General features: G+C 39.6%; 1 protein-coding gene across 1 annotated transcript; it reads right to left on the bottom strand.

The window, feature by feature from the left end:
• Window positions 1-1493: 1493 nt before the first annotated feature.
• NAPG (NSF attachment protein gamma) lies at window positions 1494-15484 on the bottom strand. Its single transcript, XM_056332058.1, has 12 exons — window positions 15321-15484; window positions 13233-13300; window positions 12005-12089; window positions 11162-11179; window positions 10553-10583; window positions 9975-10084; window positions 9771-9837; window positions 8994-9064; window positions 7781-7859; window positions 7184-7263; window positions 5576-5705; window positions 1494-4534 (listed from the first exon to the last, which is right to left on the bottom strand). Exons 1-12 carry the CDS (start codon window positions 15374-15376, stop codon window positions 4385-4387), a joined length of 945 nt encoding a protein of 314 aa, XP_056188033.1. The 5' UTR covers window positions 15377-15484; the 3' UTR covers window positions 1494-4384.
• Window positions 15485-16581: the final 1097 nt, after the last annotated feature.

Raw genomic sequence — 16581 nt, 5'->3', positions numbered from 1 at the left:
TGACAAGCTTGCATTCTCATGGACAACAACCACTTTGAAAATCTGACACAAAGGATAAATAAGATTAATTAACTCCAATGAACACAGCCATCTTAAATTTCACATTAGTACTTCAAATGCCCACACCTTCCTCACCATTTCTCTACGAATTCAGCACATAAACTTATTTATATTATGTACTTAACGGAATCAGTTTTTGTTCAAATACAAGTAACACCCTCACTTCAGAAGAACTCCCCAAAAAACCTCTAAGAGAATTACAAATTAAACTTTGGGAGAAAAACCTATGTTAATCTATAGAAATGCTTAAACATACACCAGCGACACTTCAGCATAGAAGTGGGAAGACACAGGTGAAAAACAACTCCTTACAAACCCAAACTAACCTTTCCTCTTTGTTCTGCCCCCAGGTCTTGGTTTTAAATCGGCAAAAACCTATGACCTATATAGCAATTAAGTCACTTATACATGTTCTTGCTGGACAGCAAACTCCATTTCTAAAATGATCCTTTCTAGGAATGAATTTTGAAGTTCTAACAGCTAAGGCATCCTCCACGTTCAACTGCCCCTCAGCCATTTTGCTCTGGGCTCCTCTTTTAGCCTCCAGCAGCACCCTGAGGCAAACAGGATGCATCTGTGACAGTCAGCATGGACACTAAGAGCACAGCTTGGTGCAAGAACCTTTCTTATGTTCCGGCTGCTCCCATTAACCTTCTCAGTCCTTTCTAGATCTCACCGTATTCAGGAAAACCTTGGAGCATACACATGTATTCTTCCAGAAGACTTCAAGAGTTTGCTACACATTTAACCAGCCCAACTATGGAAACAAATGCTTTATTTCCACAGCAGATCTAAGAATCTGTATGTCCTCCACCATCATTATAAACACAGTTATGGTTTTTTTTAAAAAAAACCTATTTTATGCTTTGCATAATTAGCCAAGATTAAGGAAGACCAAGAACTGGAGAATCAATTATTTCTCTCTATTTCACACTGCTAAAGACTATAAATTCAGGTCTGACAGTTGCCCAATATCATAATTTTGTTCTCTGAATAATGTCTTTGGGAAGTGGTAACAATGAACCACCAAGATGTTACAATCAGCAGAGAGGCAAAGCACATACATTATCTTTTATTCTGAGTGGACAGAACTGCCTAAGAGGTGTCAGCATCTCAAACCATGAAAGCTACCAGAAAGGTATCAAAAGGTCAGTTAGAAAAACAAAAGCCACAGGATAAATGAAATGGCCTGTAAGTAAATATCTAGTGAATAAGCCACACAGATTGGACCTCGCTGACTTTCAACACTCAAACCCGAGCCAGTAGGTTCCCAAGACTTGGTCCTTCATCACATAATATACTCACAACGCTTGGTGACAAGCTCTGCAGACAGTCACACACAAAATCTGCTCAAGATTAAAAAACAATCTTCATTTTCAACTGGTGGTGCTCAGCAGGACCTGATCAACAACAGGGAAAGCTAGCACAAAAGCCTTAGTTCCAAGTTTTATTTTTCATGTTCGTGAAACACATAGCCTCTTCTCAAGAGGCAGCATCTTTAGAGCTATTACAAACACGTTTTGTACTCTAATACACCACAGATTTGGAAAAACAACAAATAAAGCACAGGTTTCACACTGCACTTGGGCATACTGAGTATTAAGTTATAGATAATTTAGAAATCTTCTCATTTTACATATACATTGTGTTGGCCATCACTCAGCCTTCATGCACAATTTAATTTTATTTTTTCTTGCAGTCAACACTGGTTTTGGAAAATTTCTTGCTGTAAATGGTACCTTTTCTATGTTGTATCACTTACATGGTATTTACATAAGTGTGCAAATTGCTTTGAAAGATAGAAACAAACACTAACACATAATATACAGACAACTTCTATAGTTAAACATTTACTAAAAGGCAGTTAACATTCCTATCACACTTTCATTGCCTAAAATAGAAGAATAAGTTATATAAAATAGACCATCTTATTTTCAGACACTTCCATTTCTGCAGATTTGGTGTTTGCAGCAACATTGCAATCAAAGATTAAGATTCTACTGCTACGATTCAGAGACGCCCCCTTCAGTTCAACGGCAGCTTAACATGTTTAGTACAAGTTACTTTTTTTCCAGATTTTCCACACTTGGCACAGCGTAAAAAGAAAAAAGCTGGTGGGAGCGGGGAAGAGCGTCTTCACATCTATTTGATTTTTTTTGGCAATATGAGAAGTATGCTTTAAGAATCTAATGCATAAATTTAAATTTTTCCTTTAAGGGCCTGTTAGTGTTACAAGCACAGTTTAAATAAAGTCTGCAAGCTCTTTCACAGAAGCACACAAGGTTCCCCATTTTTCTTCTTATGTATCTCATTTTCTCAGATATATGTAATTGCTCACACATACAAAAAAGCAGACTCCCGGGGACCATTCAACTAAATTCAGAATTGAAAGCAGTGGGAAATGCTTGAAGAAAATTACTTGGTGTTCCCAGTGCTCCTACACGTGTGTTTTTTTTCTGCTTGTGATAAAGACTCCCCATAAAAAGTGCATGGTCGCCTTCAAGAACAAATCCTGAAGGCACAAGCTGAATAACCAGACTGAGTTGCTCCAACGGTGAGAACAGAAGTTACAGGAAAGTCTTCAAAACCATCTTTCATGTATACCTGTAAATATTCTCAGAGAAAAGCAAATTGCTTCTTAAAATTTCATTTAGACTATTTTTAGAAGAGCAAAAACTTCTATACACATGACTAATAACAAAGGAAAATTACCTGTCAGACAGTAAAGAACTACAGGTGTAGTCTCAAATAAAAATCCAAGGTTATTATTACATAATACAAAGAGACAAAACTGGTTTGTTAACACCCATTATATTGAATAATGTGACTTTTACAGCAGCCCTGCCTACAAATTATGCTGTAGTTTGTGCACTCATCACAAAGTTACTGAGTGCAATCCACCCCAAGGAAAGCAACTATTAGCCCTCTAAAACTTTACCTTCATCACAATCATGTCTGACACACTGATGTCAGACATCACACAGATGTCAGACATATGCTTGATATTTTTGAAGACATCATATTCCTTAATATGGCAGAAACTGTACCAACGCTTAACACTGTGCTTTTGGTCTACTGTTTACTGAACTTTGGGCGCACGTATCGCACACAAATCCCTGCTGGATTCCAAGTGCTCTCACCCTAGCACAGATCTCGATTAGGTTCTTCTGAAGAAACACACCACAGGTACAACTTCTAGAGCTGTCAATTTTTAAGCATAAAATGGTCAAACAAATTTAAGATGCTACAGAGGCTTGCAAAATACATGATGCCTTGAAATCAAACAAAAATAGAGAAGATCCAGTAAAATTTGGTTACTTTGGATTCTGAGCTGGTTTGAAAAATGCCATCTGTAAGAGACAGCTGTTCTATGCTTTGAACATATGAGAGAATGAAATTTCTATGAAGACTATTGATTAGTAAATAAACATCTAAAACACTCATGAACTCAAACATATCATTGAAACATTCCACCTAAGTTTCTGCTAAACACTGTCTTCAAAGCTTTATATTCAATGCACATTATCTGCTGCCTTCAGTTTCTTTTTTGGTTATGGCATGCACTTCAGAAACACTGCTAAGAAAGGTTGTCCACGCCTTCCATTCCCAAGGTGTACTTTACAAACACCATGCATGTATTTATTTCCAAAGAGTTCAGGTCAAAAAAGTTCTTAAGATGAAAGATGTGTGTGTACTTTTAAGCTTACAAACCAGCTGCAAACTATTTGACTTAGTATTTTCCACACCCACATGGATACTGCTTGCAAAGAATACAGTATCAAAATAATATTCCACAGTGGAGTAAAAACATGTTGAAAATAAACTGAATGCTCCCCCTAGTGCTTATACTAGTGAAAAATCATGCCTGGCACAGTCTGCCTTACAGCGTTAAACAGAAAATAAATAGCCAGATGAATGCTTGTTTATTTGACTAAGAAGACAATCACAAATGTAAGAGTATTACCGGGACCAAAAAGTGTCAGCTGCTGAAATCCAGCATTTAAAATTTTGTACCACTCTCCTTACTCCAGTGCTTCTGGTTTCTTTAAAACTGTGCTTTTAGTAAAAGATTTCTCTCAAATTCTTCCTGTCACCTAAAGGCAGGACCCTGAGGGAGCTCCTACCAGGTAAGAAATGAAGTCTAAAGATGTTCCAAGTTGGTAAGTACAGCGATGATTCTTCTCCTGTATTGTACCCAGAAGCTGCCAAGTTAATATCAGCATTCCCATATCATAATTGCAATGAAGCTCTGGTAAATCTGATACCTTTGGATATGCTCAACATCACAAATAAATCAGATATTTAAGACAACCTATGTCTGTAGCTAGCATAGTCCACCAGAATATTCATCCTCTTCCTCATCAGCATGAGAGCCCACTGCAGCTGGTCCTCTTGCTTTGTCTTGTGCAGCATTTGGCGATTTCTTCTTGATTCCACCTCCTGGGACCACCAAGGTAAGACCAAGCTTGGCATACTGACAATAACAAAGCAAGTTTAATTTCTGTATTATCACAAAAGATCTTGTTGAATTGCACTGCACACAACTGATTGACACTCACAACAAACAAGCAAGTAACATTTAGTACAGTACAGAAAACAGACTGATGCTGCTTTCAGAGTGTATTTTTCCAGCTTAGAATAAACCTCACATTGGTTTATTTTTCTTATCTCAAACACTCAGAGTGGGATGCGAGATCTGTATTGATATTGCTTATTATAGAATAATTTGGCCACATCCTACAGCTTCTGTGTTTCAAGCTTTACATAAAAAAGAAAATTCAGTATGCAGCTCTGCATACTTTATCTAGCAATAATTCATGTAAAAAAGTCTCACAACTTTTTCAGTAAGACTAGTCCCTTAATTTTTACTATTCAACATAGTAACAAAGTAAAACTAATCAATACTTTTACAAAGTTTGGCATGGATGGATGTCTCCATTACTCCACACTTTTCCTATCCTTATACTTCCCACAATTTAGAAGCAGAGTTTAAAAAAAAAAAAAAGGGGGAGGTATTGCACAACTACTTTCTTAAAACTAAAATTAAAAAACCCCAAAAAATTTCACTATTTCTTGCCTTCCTAAGGAATAAGTGCTGAAAAAAACATTCAAGAGCCATCCTGTAGGCATCATATTCTGTAATGTTTATGTATGCATGCCAGCTATATGGCATTTCTGAGATAAAGCATAAGCAGCAAATTGTTCTGGTTCCTAAAGAACTAAGCAGAAGGGAACCAAATTTTGGTCAACTCGTCAAACTCAGCAAATCCACAACAAACTGCTCTTTCACCTAAGCCTTCCCACCACCTCAAAGGAACAATGCTGGGGGAATTTACATTGGCAGGCAGCAAAGTAGAAGAAAATGTAAACTTCACAGGCACACAGCAGGATGACAGCAAGTCACAATACATGGACTCTGCTCTTCTCATTTTCCTCTACTAGGAAAAAAAAAAAATATCTCAACCTGAACAAGCAAAGGGATTATAAAAAAAATCCACAGGAACCGCCTACTTACATCATTGTCCATGTATTTGAAGAGTGGCAAATTACAGACTTCAGAAACTTGATCCTGATCTTGCTGGTCATACCCTTCTAAAAGTTGCTCTAGTGCTGCACAGTCTTCACTTCCATTAAACCCTGGTATACTGAAGGAAATTAAAAGTTCATTTAGGGAATTTCCACAATCTACTTAATGCTCAGCTACTGTATCTTTAAATGCTGCTGATTAATAGCAGAAGAGCGAGAAGTTTTTAAGAATCCGATGGACTGCTTATTCCACAAAGCTGCTTATGACCACTTCAGTCTCTCCAGGTACATGGATCATATTCATAAAATTAACATTTCAGCAATATTAATTTGCATTCTGACAGTAAGATGACAATCACAGTCAAGACAAAAAGAGAATATTAGAATTTTCCCATTTTTTGTGACTATTCAATAAACTGTTCCTCCACTTCACATATAGAAAAATTTTGTAATGAGTTTCTATATATAAAATACAAATTGAGGACTCGGAAAATGTGAGCAAGATGTTTAAAGACTGATCTTGAAAATTCTTTCTAAAAATAAAGTACAATTTAACTTACACATGTGTTCAAGTCATTTCACTAAAAACACAGTTTGAGTAAAAATATGTTGTTTCAGCATTTTGTTACTGAAGTCCTAATGAAAGCTGAAATGCAGAGTTGCTGGGAAAGTCTCTGGAACCAAGGTTAAACACTAATCCAGATTTTGCCACCAGAATTTTCTCCTAGATGTGTAAAAAATTCCTCCTTCATTTTAGTGTGTTCAACTGGACTACTTTCTGTTTCCTAAATTATCTTTAAATTCAATCAACTATTTAAAAAGAAAAAGTCATAAAAAGTAGAAAACTTGCTTTTCTTCTTCCAGTGTATGACGAGGGCAAGATCCCCTAGATCAACATAACCAGAAATGTAGTAATTCACATGCAGCAAACTTTTAACAAAAACATTTAGATTAATCTTTCTCTCAATCTAATCACCACACTAGACAGCTTAATGGATTATGCTGGATGCTGCTATAGCGCATTTTGAGACTGCATTCCATATTTCCATACTCAAACTGTAATAATATATGGAAATGACAAGTCAGAATTTCAACTTCAAGGGCACCACACACACACGGCAAGATTCTGAAGAAATTAGAATTCAGTTAGCAAAATCCAGAAATACTCATTTTAATCCTAAAACATTTGTCTACAATAACTAATCCACCTCTGTTCCATTTGAAAAGAAAAACAAAAAGGGACAAGCAAAAGGATATAAGCAAGACAAGAATCCCAGCCATAACAGTATTCTGCTCAGCTTTTAACATGGAAAAAAAATGGGAAGTTCTGATCTCCATCTCATTTCACCTGTCAGTCATAGCTACTTCTTTATGACTATTTTTTTTATTTTAGGTTCATTAAGAAAAGTAGCTATGTTAATTACAGCTAAATGTGTTAAGAGTGAAAAACATTCCTGATAGCCATATACCAGGGAATGCTATTAATGTACTATACAGGCTTAAAATTTCCGGATGGTGTTTCTACTGCTCTTTCAGAAGAACAATCTACATTAATGAAACATTCAGTTTAAAAATACAGGACATGAAGTAGACTTACCTATAGCTTTCCCTCACACATCTTTCTGCAGCAACATAATCATTTCTGTGAAGATGAACTAAGACTTGAGCAATAGTTTTCTAAACAAAAACATAAAAAAAATGGCCAACCTGATGATTCCATAGAAATCAACAGCAAAATATGATAAAAATACTAAACTGCTAATATTTAGTGTAAAAAAGGTCATTACAATCCACAATGATTCCAAGATACTGACATAAGAGTCAGAACAACATAGTTAAGAAGTAGTAAGCCATACCCTCAGCTGGTATGAAACATGTTATCTCCTAGAACATTGTAATGAACCATTGCAGCAAGTAACAGTGTTTGTGGTTTGTTATTTTTGGTAACACCTTTATTTTTGATGTATTTGTTGTTTTTGATACTCCTGTAGGTAACAGCATCTTAACTTTAACTTTATAGTAGTGAAAAAAGCAGTTAGAGGTTGGGGAAACATGCGCTACCATGAATTCTCATCACGTAGCAAGAAACACATCAGTGAATCCAGAGGTACATATTATCAGTCAGGTGTCAGCTGTCATTAGTTACCCAGAAAAACTTGAAATGCACCATCAGAAATTGTCTCTTGGAATTTACCTTGTAGCACGTTGGGTAATTTTCAATTTCCTTATAAATACTTTTTTCCTTTTGAAGAGACAATGCAGCCTCATCTAGTCTAAAAAACCAAAAAAACAATTAGGAGTATCAGTGTCAGGAATACAGCATAATCAACCTGTGGCTAATCACAAAGTGTTTAACTAGTAAACCGGCAAGTCTGCCAGAATAAAAAGCAACACAACTTAACATTAGAAATAGATCTTACTAACAGAGCAGATAAAGAAATATAGTCAGCAATTCCTTTTCTATACATGCAGGCTAAGAACATTTCTGGTATCCACTCAGAGAAACCTCATTTTTCATGACATTGTACAAGATTAATGCCTTGTTACGGACCCTAACAGATTTCTGTGTGTTGTGAGGCTACTATAAGCTATCAGTAAGTCTGATATCCATGAACTACCAATATTAAGTCATAGCAACTGCTTTGGAGTTTGAATCATCTTTAAATCATCATATTAAACTTCTAGGAATTAGCAATAATATATGAGCTATAAAGCAGCAGAGCAGCCAAGTCTCTCAGATGATCCAGACCTATGCTGACTTGTTTTCACAGAAAGACCTTCAAGTTATGTTGTAAATTTCCTTTGACTACAATACTGCAGTGAAAAAAAGTGTCTTAAAAGTAGAGTTAGAAACCCAAACGAGTTCTTAAAGGAACTACCTGTTTAAACAGCCTGTTTAAGCTGAACTGCAGGACAGGTTTGGTGCTAGTCATTAACAAATAAAATAAATTCTCACTGAGACTCCCAGATACACTCTTCTTTAGAAGTCCAGAATCAGGCTGCTGCAAACAATTTTCTTTCCTCAAGTTAGTCACCTAATTCACCTGCTTTATATTCCACAGCTGTAAGACTTTCAAGTACTTTCTACATATTAGTGCTGGAAGAAAAAAATTAAATTCCCAAAGCAGTTTCAGAAATAATGAAAATTGGTATATGTGTTTGTTGAATAGCTAGAAAGCACAAAGGAAACAAAGCCTTACAGCCCACATTTTCCCATCCTAGAACACAAAACAGGTGGCTCCTGGATGTACATGGCATATGCCACAGAAACTGAATTTTAGTTTGAAGTGTTTCTCAAAGAAGAATTAAGTAACAGTATATATAAACCCAACAACAGCAAGAAAAAACACCCATGAAAGTCACCATTAAAGATTCAGTCATTTTTTTAAAAAGGCATAAAGCTATACCTGCGTCCCCTGACTAGAAGTCTTGACGCCTTCCCTAGCATTTCTAATGCTTGCCGTAAACGCTCTTCATTCTAGAGAACAAAAAATTCATGCGTTCATATTTCATTTGCACAGAATTAAGACCACTAGACCTTAATCTAAGTATGTCACCTGTAACTTAGAATAACTTAATTATTGTATCAGCAGTTCACACACTCAAGGGAAACACAATGAGCATTGGTGCACCCAAGTCCCATAGCCAGCTCCTGTATGGATCTACAGAGCAAAGTAACATGGATGCAAATCTGCTCATCTGGAAACATGTGACAACCGACGGTAGAGAAGTACACGAAAGGCACTAGCAAAAAGGCAAATCGTCTGCCTGCAGGATGGGTAAAGCATCAGGGCAACTCCTCTCTTCTGTGCCTTCAAGGATTTCAAATTATTTTAGGCTCCAGAACGCTCCGGCAGCCATGTTCCCCACCCTCTGGTCTACCCAACAAAAGGCAGAAAACAGACAGCATACAAAATTCAGATTCAATTAAGTACCAGACAGAAAAAGGCAAAGCAGACTCCTAACTTTTATAATCTCCTTTACAGCAAAAGAAGCCTTCAGCTTCATTACTGAGCCACTGATGTGAAAGGAAGGAAAAATCAGTTTGAATCTAACCTCAGGCTTTTTTTTAACTGTATAGCTGACCCTAAACACCAATTCATTCATCTCTGTATGCTTTCTGGAACTGGAAAGTTCTCTGCTGAGCAGGGTGGGGAACCACCAACACATAAAACCCCACTTACTTCAAACACTGATGCCGCTTGCTGATAGAGCTGCACAGCCTTCTCTGGGCTCACATTTTCTATTAACCTGTAATAAATATAAATAATTTCTCTTCAGACCTAATGAAAATACTTTTTACTTAAAAGCATCAAAAAGACAAGAAAGACAACTCAAGACATACCCATGCTCTGCATGCATTCTAGCCACCAATCCCCCAGACTTACTTTCCAGCTCGTTCCAGTGCAATAGCTGCTGTATCTGGTGTCCCGTTCTCCAGGTACATCATACTGGCTTTCTCAATCAGCTGAACTGCTTCAGGGAGTCTCTGCATCTCCTGCAAAGAAACAGTTAGAGGGACGTTGCTGTCAGGAACTGTGCTTATGTAGAACAAAAAAAAAAAAAATCAAAGCAAACTAATACCTTTTCTATTAAGATTCTAATTTTTACTTACAAATTTCTAGAGCTAGTGCAAGTTGACCACCAACTCCATAAAACTAATTTCCAAGTACCAAGCTTTCAAGTAGGCATGAATTTGTGGTAGTTTACAGCAAAAGCAACACCGCTCTTCTATTACCCTGTAACTTAAGGTCTTCACTTTTACTTCTACAAAAGGAACATCATTTCCCCCCCCCCAACTTACAAATGTCATTCCCTTACTAGGGTGTTCGTGGGGACTATGAGTCAACAGAAAAATACCCCTTTAATATAACGTTTGCTTACATATATTTGTAAAATGGTCTAGTGCACAATACTTTTCACTATAAGATACAACTTTTTAATAAAACCTAGCAAATGAAAATACCTTTAGCATCATGCCAGCTTGTTCGTAAGCTCTGCAGAGAAAAAAATTACAATGTAGTTAGATACGGTGTGTTTCAGCAAGCTGTAGTTACATGGCAAAAGTTAACATGCATCAGCTATCAGTCCACTGTTAATATTCAATGCTTTGAAGACGTTTCAAGTGTTTTATTTAATGAAACAGCACACGTGTAACATTATCTTCCACAAATGCAGTACTTCAACCACACTGCCCACTAAAAATATACTCTCATGATCTCACCCACAGGCAATATTTGGATTATTTGTCATTATCTGCTTGCTTTGAAGTACTCTCTTTAACTAAAAATGTCTTTATAAGCTCAACAGCGTAGAATTCCAAAATTACCATAATTTCATCTAAGAAAAAATATTCAAAATCAAAAGGTGCTGAAGAATGATAAAAATCCTCATCTTTTCAAATAGCCATTGCAGGTTTTCAGACTTTCCTAGCCCGCACTTCCATTAAATGGCTTTTAAAGCAGCGAAACCACTTAAAACATACCATTTATTACAGTGAGATCAAAATGATAGCTCACACTTGTACCATATGTTAGAAAATTTGTTTCAGATTCCTCAGGGCTCCTATACTTACTTGGCAGCATGGAAGAGACTAGAAGTAACATTATCAAAGTCAAGGACAAATGCCACAAAAATATAATGCAGAAAAATTATTAGTGTACAAAATCTTACAAAAGTGCTAGTTTCAAAGCAAGGAATCCATGAAGGGAAATCAAATCTACTACATCTACAGCCAAGGTATCAAAAATAAATGCTTCTAAGGACAGAATAAATGCTACATACCAAAGTGTAACTGCACGTAAAGTTGTAAAAAGTACATTTATTTAAAATATGTCCCTGGTGACTAAATACTACCACGAGTACTCTAATAATGTTAGAGTTGTATTTAGTTTACTATTCATTTGTATGTATTTAAAAAAAATGTAACAATTTTTATACAGTAGTACCTAGACATCTCAGGCATGGGTCAGCATCTTACCACTCCAGATGTTTAGGAAAACAGTCTTTACTCTGAGGGTGGTGAGACACTGGGCCAGGTTGCCCAGAGAAGCTGTGGATGCCCCATCCCTGGAAGTGTTCAAGGCCAGGCCGGATGGGGCTTTGAGCAACCTGGTGTAGTAGAAGGTGTCCCTGCCCACGGCAGGGGCTTGGAACTAGATGACCTTTAAGGCCCCTTCCAACCCAAACCATTCTATGATTCTATCTTATTGGAAACAACACAGCTTTTTTTTAACCAAGAGTTCTTTAGTTTTCCTGCTTAAAGCACACAGGAATAGTCTTTTAAAAAGACAGTTTTGTTTGACTGACAAAATGCACAAATACATTAAATACATCTTCTACCAATGCACATCCCCCCATTCTTAGTAGCAACTAGTCAGCTTCTTGGCAAAAAGAATAGCAACCAATGAAAAGATACGCTTTATTGTTTTCATGTGCCTCAGCTTCCCGTAAACAGGCTTCCCTTGCCTGGTCAAACTGCTTGGCATTCTTAAAAGCAACAGCTGCAAGAAATCAAACAAAGTTCTTATTAACAGCTTGGCATTTTCCTTTTTTCACTACTTCCGCTCAAGAATTTAGCCACCTAAAGATGCAAACAGACTTTTAAAATGAATGGCTAATTTCCCAAGCTCTTCCAAGAAATCCCACGGCAGTCCTCCTTGCTTCATTAGTCACTTATTATCATTAAAAACATTTATTGTTAACATTTCCATATCATCATTGTACCACACATTGCGCATAATTTGTTTAGCTGGATTTTGGAATTCACTCATTCTGTATTTTAATTACAGAACTGCAGGAATGCATATGTATATAGTGTTAGCCATTAGAGGTTATACAAAACCAGTATGGAAGGAATATAAGTGTACCATCAACAAAGCACACCTATAACCTCCTCAACACAACCATTTCAGGGCACAAATATGTATTTCTATCTCAGCCAGACTGACAGAATATTAAAGTAGGATTTAAATTAAACTTCCATTTATAAATACTCTAGTTGCTCTTCCAAGTTTGTATTTCTCTTATCCAGGCTTAAATGAATGAGTAGGAACGCCTAAAGCAAGAAGCCAAAAAACCATGCTAAATTACTATTACCAAAAAGAAGAAAATTAAGAGCAAAAAGGAATCAACTAATAAGAATTTTATATTCAGTGTGACACTTGCAGTGGAAAGAAAGAAGGAAGGAGAACTTACTATGCCTAAAAAAGAACCTGGCAAAATCTCTCTACCTTACTGAGACAGTCTCTGTTAGGATATATTTCATGAGGTGATTAAAAAGCAAAACTGTAAAACTAGCTGGAATATTTGTGGGTTTGTAGGTAAAGTAATAGGATTTGGGGGTGGACAAGTGAAAGAAAGCCAGCTTTATCTTTCTCACACGTAGAAACATGCGAAGTAGAAGTTGTAAGGTGTTGGGGGAAAAAATTGTTTTGACAACTGTTCCAGATGTCCAAGTACAATCTGAAATTTATTTCACAGTGCTACTAAAACTATTTTTTTGCTGTTGTTTCATCATACTTTGTCTTCACAACAGTTTTACTTACACAGCAGTGTACTGAAAATATGTAAATTGTTAGCAGGGATTAAGCTTAAAGAATACTTTGAAGCCACAAATACATGGCCATATTGAGAGCCATACGTACCTGCCTTCCCATATTCAGTAGCTGCACTGTCATAATCTGGTTTCCACTTTAAGAATCCAGTTTTCAGACTAAAATGCAAGAAAGGCCTGTTAACAATTAGTGAAGATTTTATGGTTTACCTTCAAAGAACTTCAGATATATTCAAAACTTTGGACTACCTCTGAAAAGGAGGAATTACCTATATGCTAATACAACGGTGGCATTACAACTGCAAAAATAAATGCCAGCACTTTCAGAAATTTCACAAAGCACTGCAACAACATCCCATATTACATGCCTCACTCTGACATGCTTCTACTGTCCCCAGAATTTTCACAAGTTCAGCTCCTCAACAGTAAGAGGTCAACAGAAGAAAAATACTTCCACCTACACCAACATACCTCAAGATTTTGAATACCATAACACCAGACAATACTTTCTGTTACACATCAAGAAGTTTCCTGTGCTCTACAGTAATTTTTTGCTGCCAAGAATTATCAAAGACTCTTTGCTGCGTACACAAATGAAAGAATTTACTTACCAACACAAAGACAAAGCCTCACGCATCATTTTTATGTCTACAATGGAACATGACACTCAATGGCACCACGCACACACACACAGACATATAGATACACATCAGGAAACATATACACTGCAAAATGAGGCAAGTCATCAGGCAAAGTTGACTTCACTATTATGACTTACTTCTAAAACAAGTATTAGAGTGACAAATTTAGAGTCCACTTCCATATTTGTTGTAGGCAGACACTTCTGATGTAATACATGCTTAATTTGGAAAAACAGTTGCATACAGACACTGTGTTGGTTTTGTTGTTTGTCTTGGATGGAAACCACAGTATATGACTCTAAAGCAAGCTTTTATATTGTGTTATTTTTATCACAGGCAAAGTTTCAAATGCATAAAGCTGAAACACACGATGCTTTACTCTGCATACAGTTTGAGATTTAGGTGCCTTTTATTTCAAATGCCTTCCAGGATAAGCTTAAAATTAATTCCACTGAAAAGCATTTTTGGTCAAGTAATTTTGTGTGTCTGGTACAGATTCTTTTTTATTCTGAGAATTCTGTCCTCTATCACAGTTTATACTTTTGATCCACGATTTCTGGATTGCCTGTCACCTTTCTTACAAAAATTATAGCATCTTTAGTTTTGTCAGACCTATTACATCCATACTGTAGTCTGTGAAGTTGAGACTTGGAAGCAAAATGGCTATATTTAGTGTTATAATACACAACAAGACTGTCATATATAGATGTTAACCCCTTCTAAGCTAAATGCCAGCACAGCTCTTTGAGACCATCTAAAAAGAAACAATCACACACTTCTCATAGTCCAGAAACAAACAAAACACACACCACCTCGGCAAGCTTAAGCTCCTTTATTCACCACAACCCTCACAACTCTTTCCTCCCACTGACTTCAGCAGAAGCGCAGGAGTGACGGCCCTTGCCCCCCGGTTAGGGTCACAGCGATGAAGGCCACGCGGCCCTTCGGGAAACTGCTCAGGCTCCAGCCCTCCGAGCCACAAGGCCTCCCTGACGTGACTTTTTAGTTTCCGCGCCGCTTTATTTTCCCCGTTCGGGGGAAAGGGCGCTCTCCAGCACCCACTCGGCCCCCTGCAGGGAAGACCCCTGCGGCAGAAATGGGGCCAAGCACCCACGTCCCCCGACCCCCTCCGCGCCGGCCGCCCCCGTCCCACGCTCCCCCCCCTCCTCCCCCGAGGTCACACCGCCGCGGTGCCACCACCTCCCCCCCGGCTGCCCGGCCTCTCCGCCCCGCCGGGGCTCACGGGAGCTGTAGTTCCTCCGAGGCCGCCGCTCCCCGCACGGGCGCCTGCGAGAACTACAGCTCCCGAGAAGCTGCCCCCCGCCGCGGCCCAGGGCCGAGGGCAGCCCCGAGCTGCCGCGCTGAGCTGGCCGCCCGCAGCCCCCGGGCTCGGAGGCCGCGGGCTCGGGCGGCCGCGGCGGCAGGCAGCGCGCTCCGCCGAGCCCCGCTCGGGCGACGCGACGCCTGCACGGGGCCGGAGAGCCGGGGAGCAGCCGCCGCACCCGCTCGCCAGCTCCGCCCGCCCTCCCGCCGCTCACTATTTTTCCGCTTTGGCGATGTGCTCGAGCGCCTCGTTAATCTTCTGCGCCGCCATGTCGCCGGGCCTGCCCGCCGGCACGCACCGCTGCGCTCCGCGCCCCCGCGACGGGCCGCCGCAGGGCTCACGGGGCGTCGAGGGGAGGGGCCGGGCCCTCCGCCTCCTCAGCGCGCCTGCGCGGCGGGGCCGGGGCGGGCGGGGCGGCTGGTGCCGGGGGCGGGCTGTCGCCTGTCGCCTGGGGCGGGGCGGGGCGGGGCGGGGGTGTGGCGCTCTCCCTGGCAGGCCTGCGGGCGGTGTCACCGGGTGCGGCTTGTGCAGGTGGAAGCTCGCCCGCAGTGTTAGGCTGTGCCTCGCTCCCGGGAGCCCCCCCAGCCCCGACCTGTCCAAAGCCAAACGACAGTTTTTGGAAAACGGGAATGCGCGCAGGCCTGCCTCTCCCAGGGTTTTCAGATGGAGGCCAGGCTTTGGTAGAAACGCACAACCCGTGGCCCAAGGCTGAAAGGCACTGCTTGCCCTGCTCCGGGAGAAGCCTGCAGTGGTCCCTGTTGCTGAGGTGTGCGCCTGACTCGTTCGGTATTTGCAAAAACAAGAGGCTGTGTCCTGTCAGGCTGGCACAGAAATCTTAAGCCAAAGGTGCGCGTGGTGGTTGAGCAACACCAGAGTTGCTAATCCAGGCTCTGCACTCATGCAGGGTACCCGAATTACATGCTCAGGAACTGAATTGAAAATGCTGAGGAGGTGTTACTGCCCCTATGTCCAGTTCCTTGAGACTCTACCTCTGTTAAACATCCTTGACTCACAGAAGGTCAGTGATGGAGCCCAGGAAGTTTATTCTCCAAACTTGGGCATCATTATTGCCTTCCCCCGATCTGTGTGAGAGAAGTGCTTAGCAACACAGGAGAGAGAAAGCAAAGCAAGAAGCTGGTTAAACTTGCAAAACTTCTGTCAGAACATAGGAGTCATTGAAACTCCGTACTGTTTACAGGAATCAGAACTTTGCAATTGTTTCTACCTTAAATGGTGACAAGAGGCAATATTTACATATTTTGCTTTACTGTAGGTAGGCATCAAACTCACAGGTCTGAATTGCTCTCCCTTTTCCCATTCCCTTGATGACATGGAGACAATTTTCTTAATTTGGTTTCTTGCACTGCGCTTGAGAGGCTATCATATATTGCAGATGGTGGAAAATCCCCACTAAATCTTACATACTATCATGCTGTGTCCTAGAACAAAGTAGGAAAAAAGGTTGTAGAGAGGCT

The sequence above is a fragment of the Falco biarmicus genome, chromosome 3, assembly GCF_023638135.1.
Source record: "Falco biarmicus isolate bFalBia1 chromosome 3, bFalBia1.pri, whole genome shotgun sequence".
Classification (NCBI taxonomy): Eukaryota; Metazoa; Chordata; class Aves; order Falconiformes; family Falconidae; genus Falco; species Falco biarmicus.
This window is presented reverse-complemented; position numbering and strand designations above follow the sequence as displayed.

Excerpts from the sequence above, each read along its gene's own strand:
- NAPG (XM_056332058.1), bottom strand. The coding sequence starts at position 15,376 with ATGGCGGCGCAGAAGATTAACGAGGCGCTCGAGCACATCGCCAAAGCG. Across the intron at positions 9,838-9,974 it reads GCACTGGAACGAGCTGGAAA|GTTAATAGAAAATGTGAGCC; the intron begins GTAAGTCTGGGG and ends TATTTATTACAG. Across the intron at positions 5,706-7,183 it reads TGTGTGAGGGAAAGCTATAG|TATACCAGGGTTTAATGGAA; the intron begins GTAAGTCTACTT and ends AATTTCCTTCAG.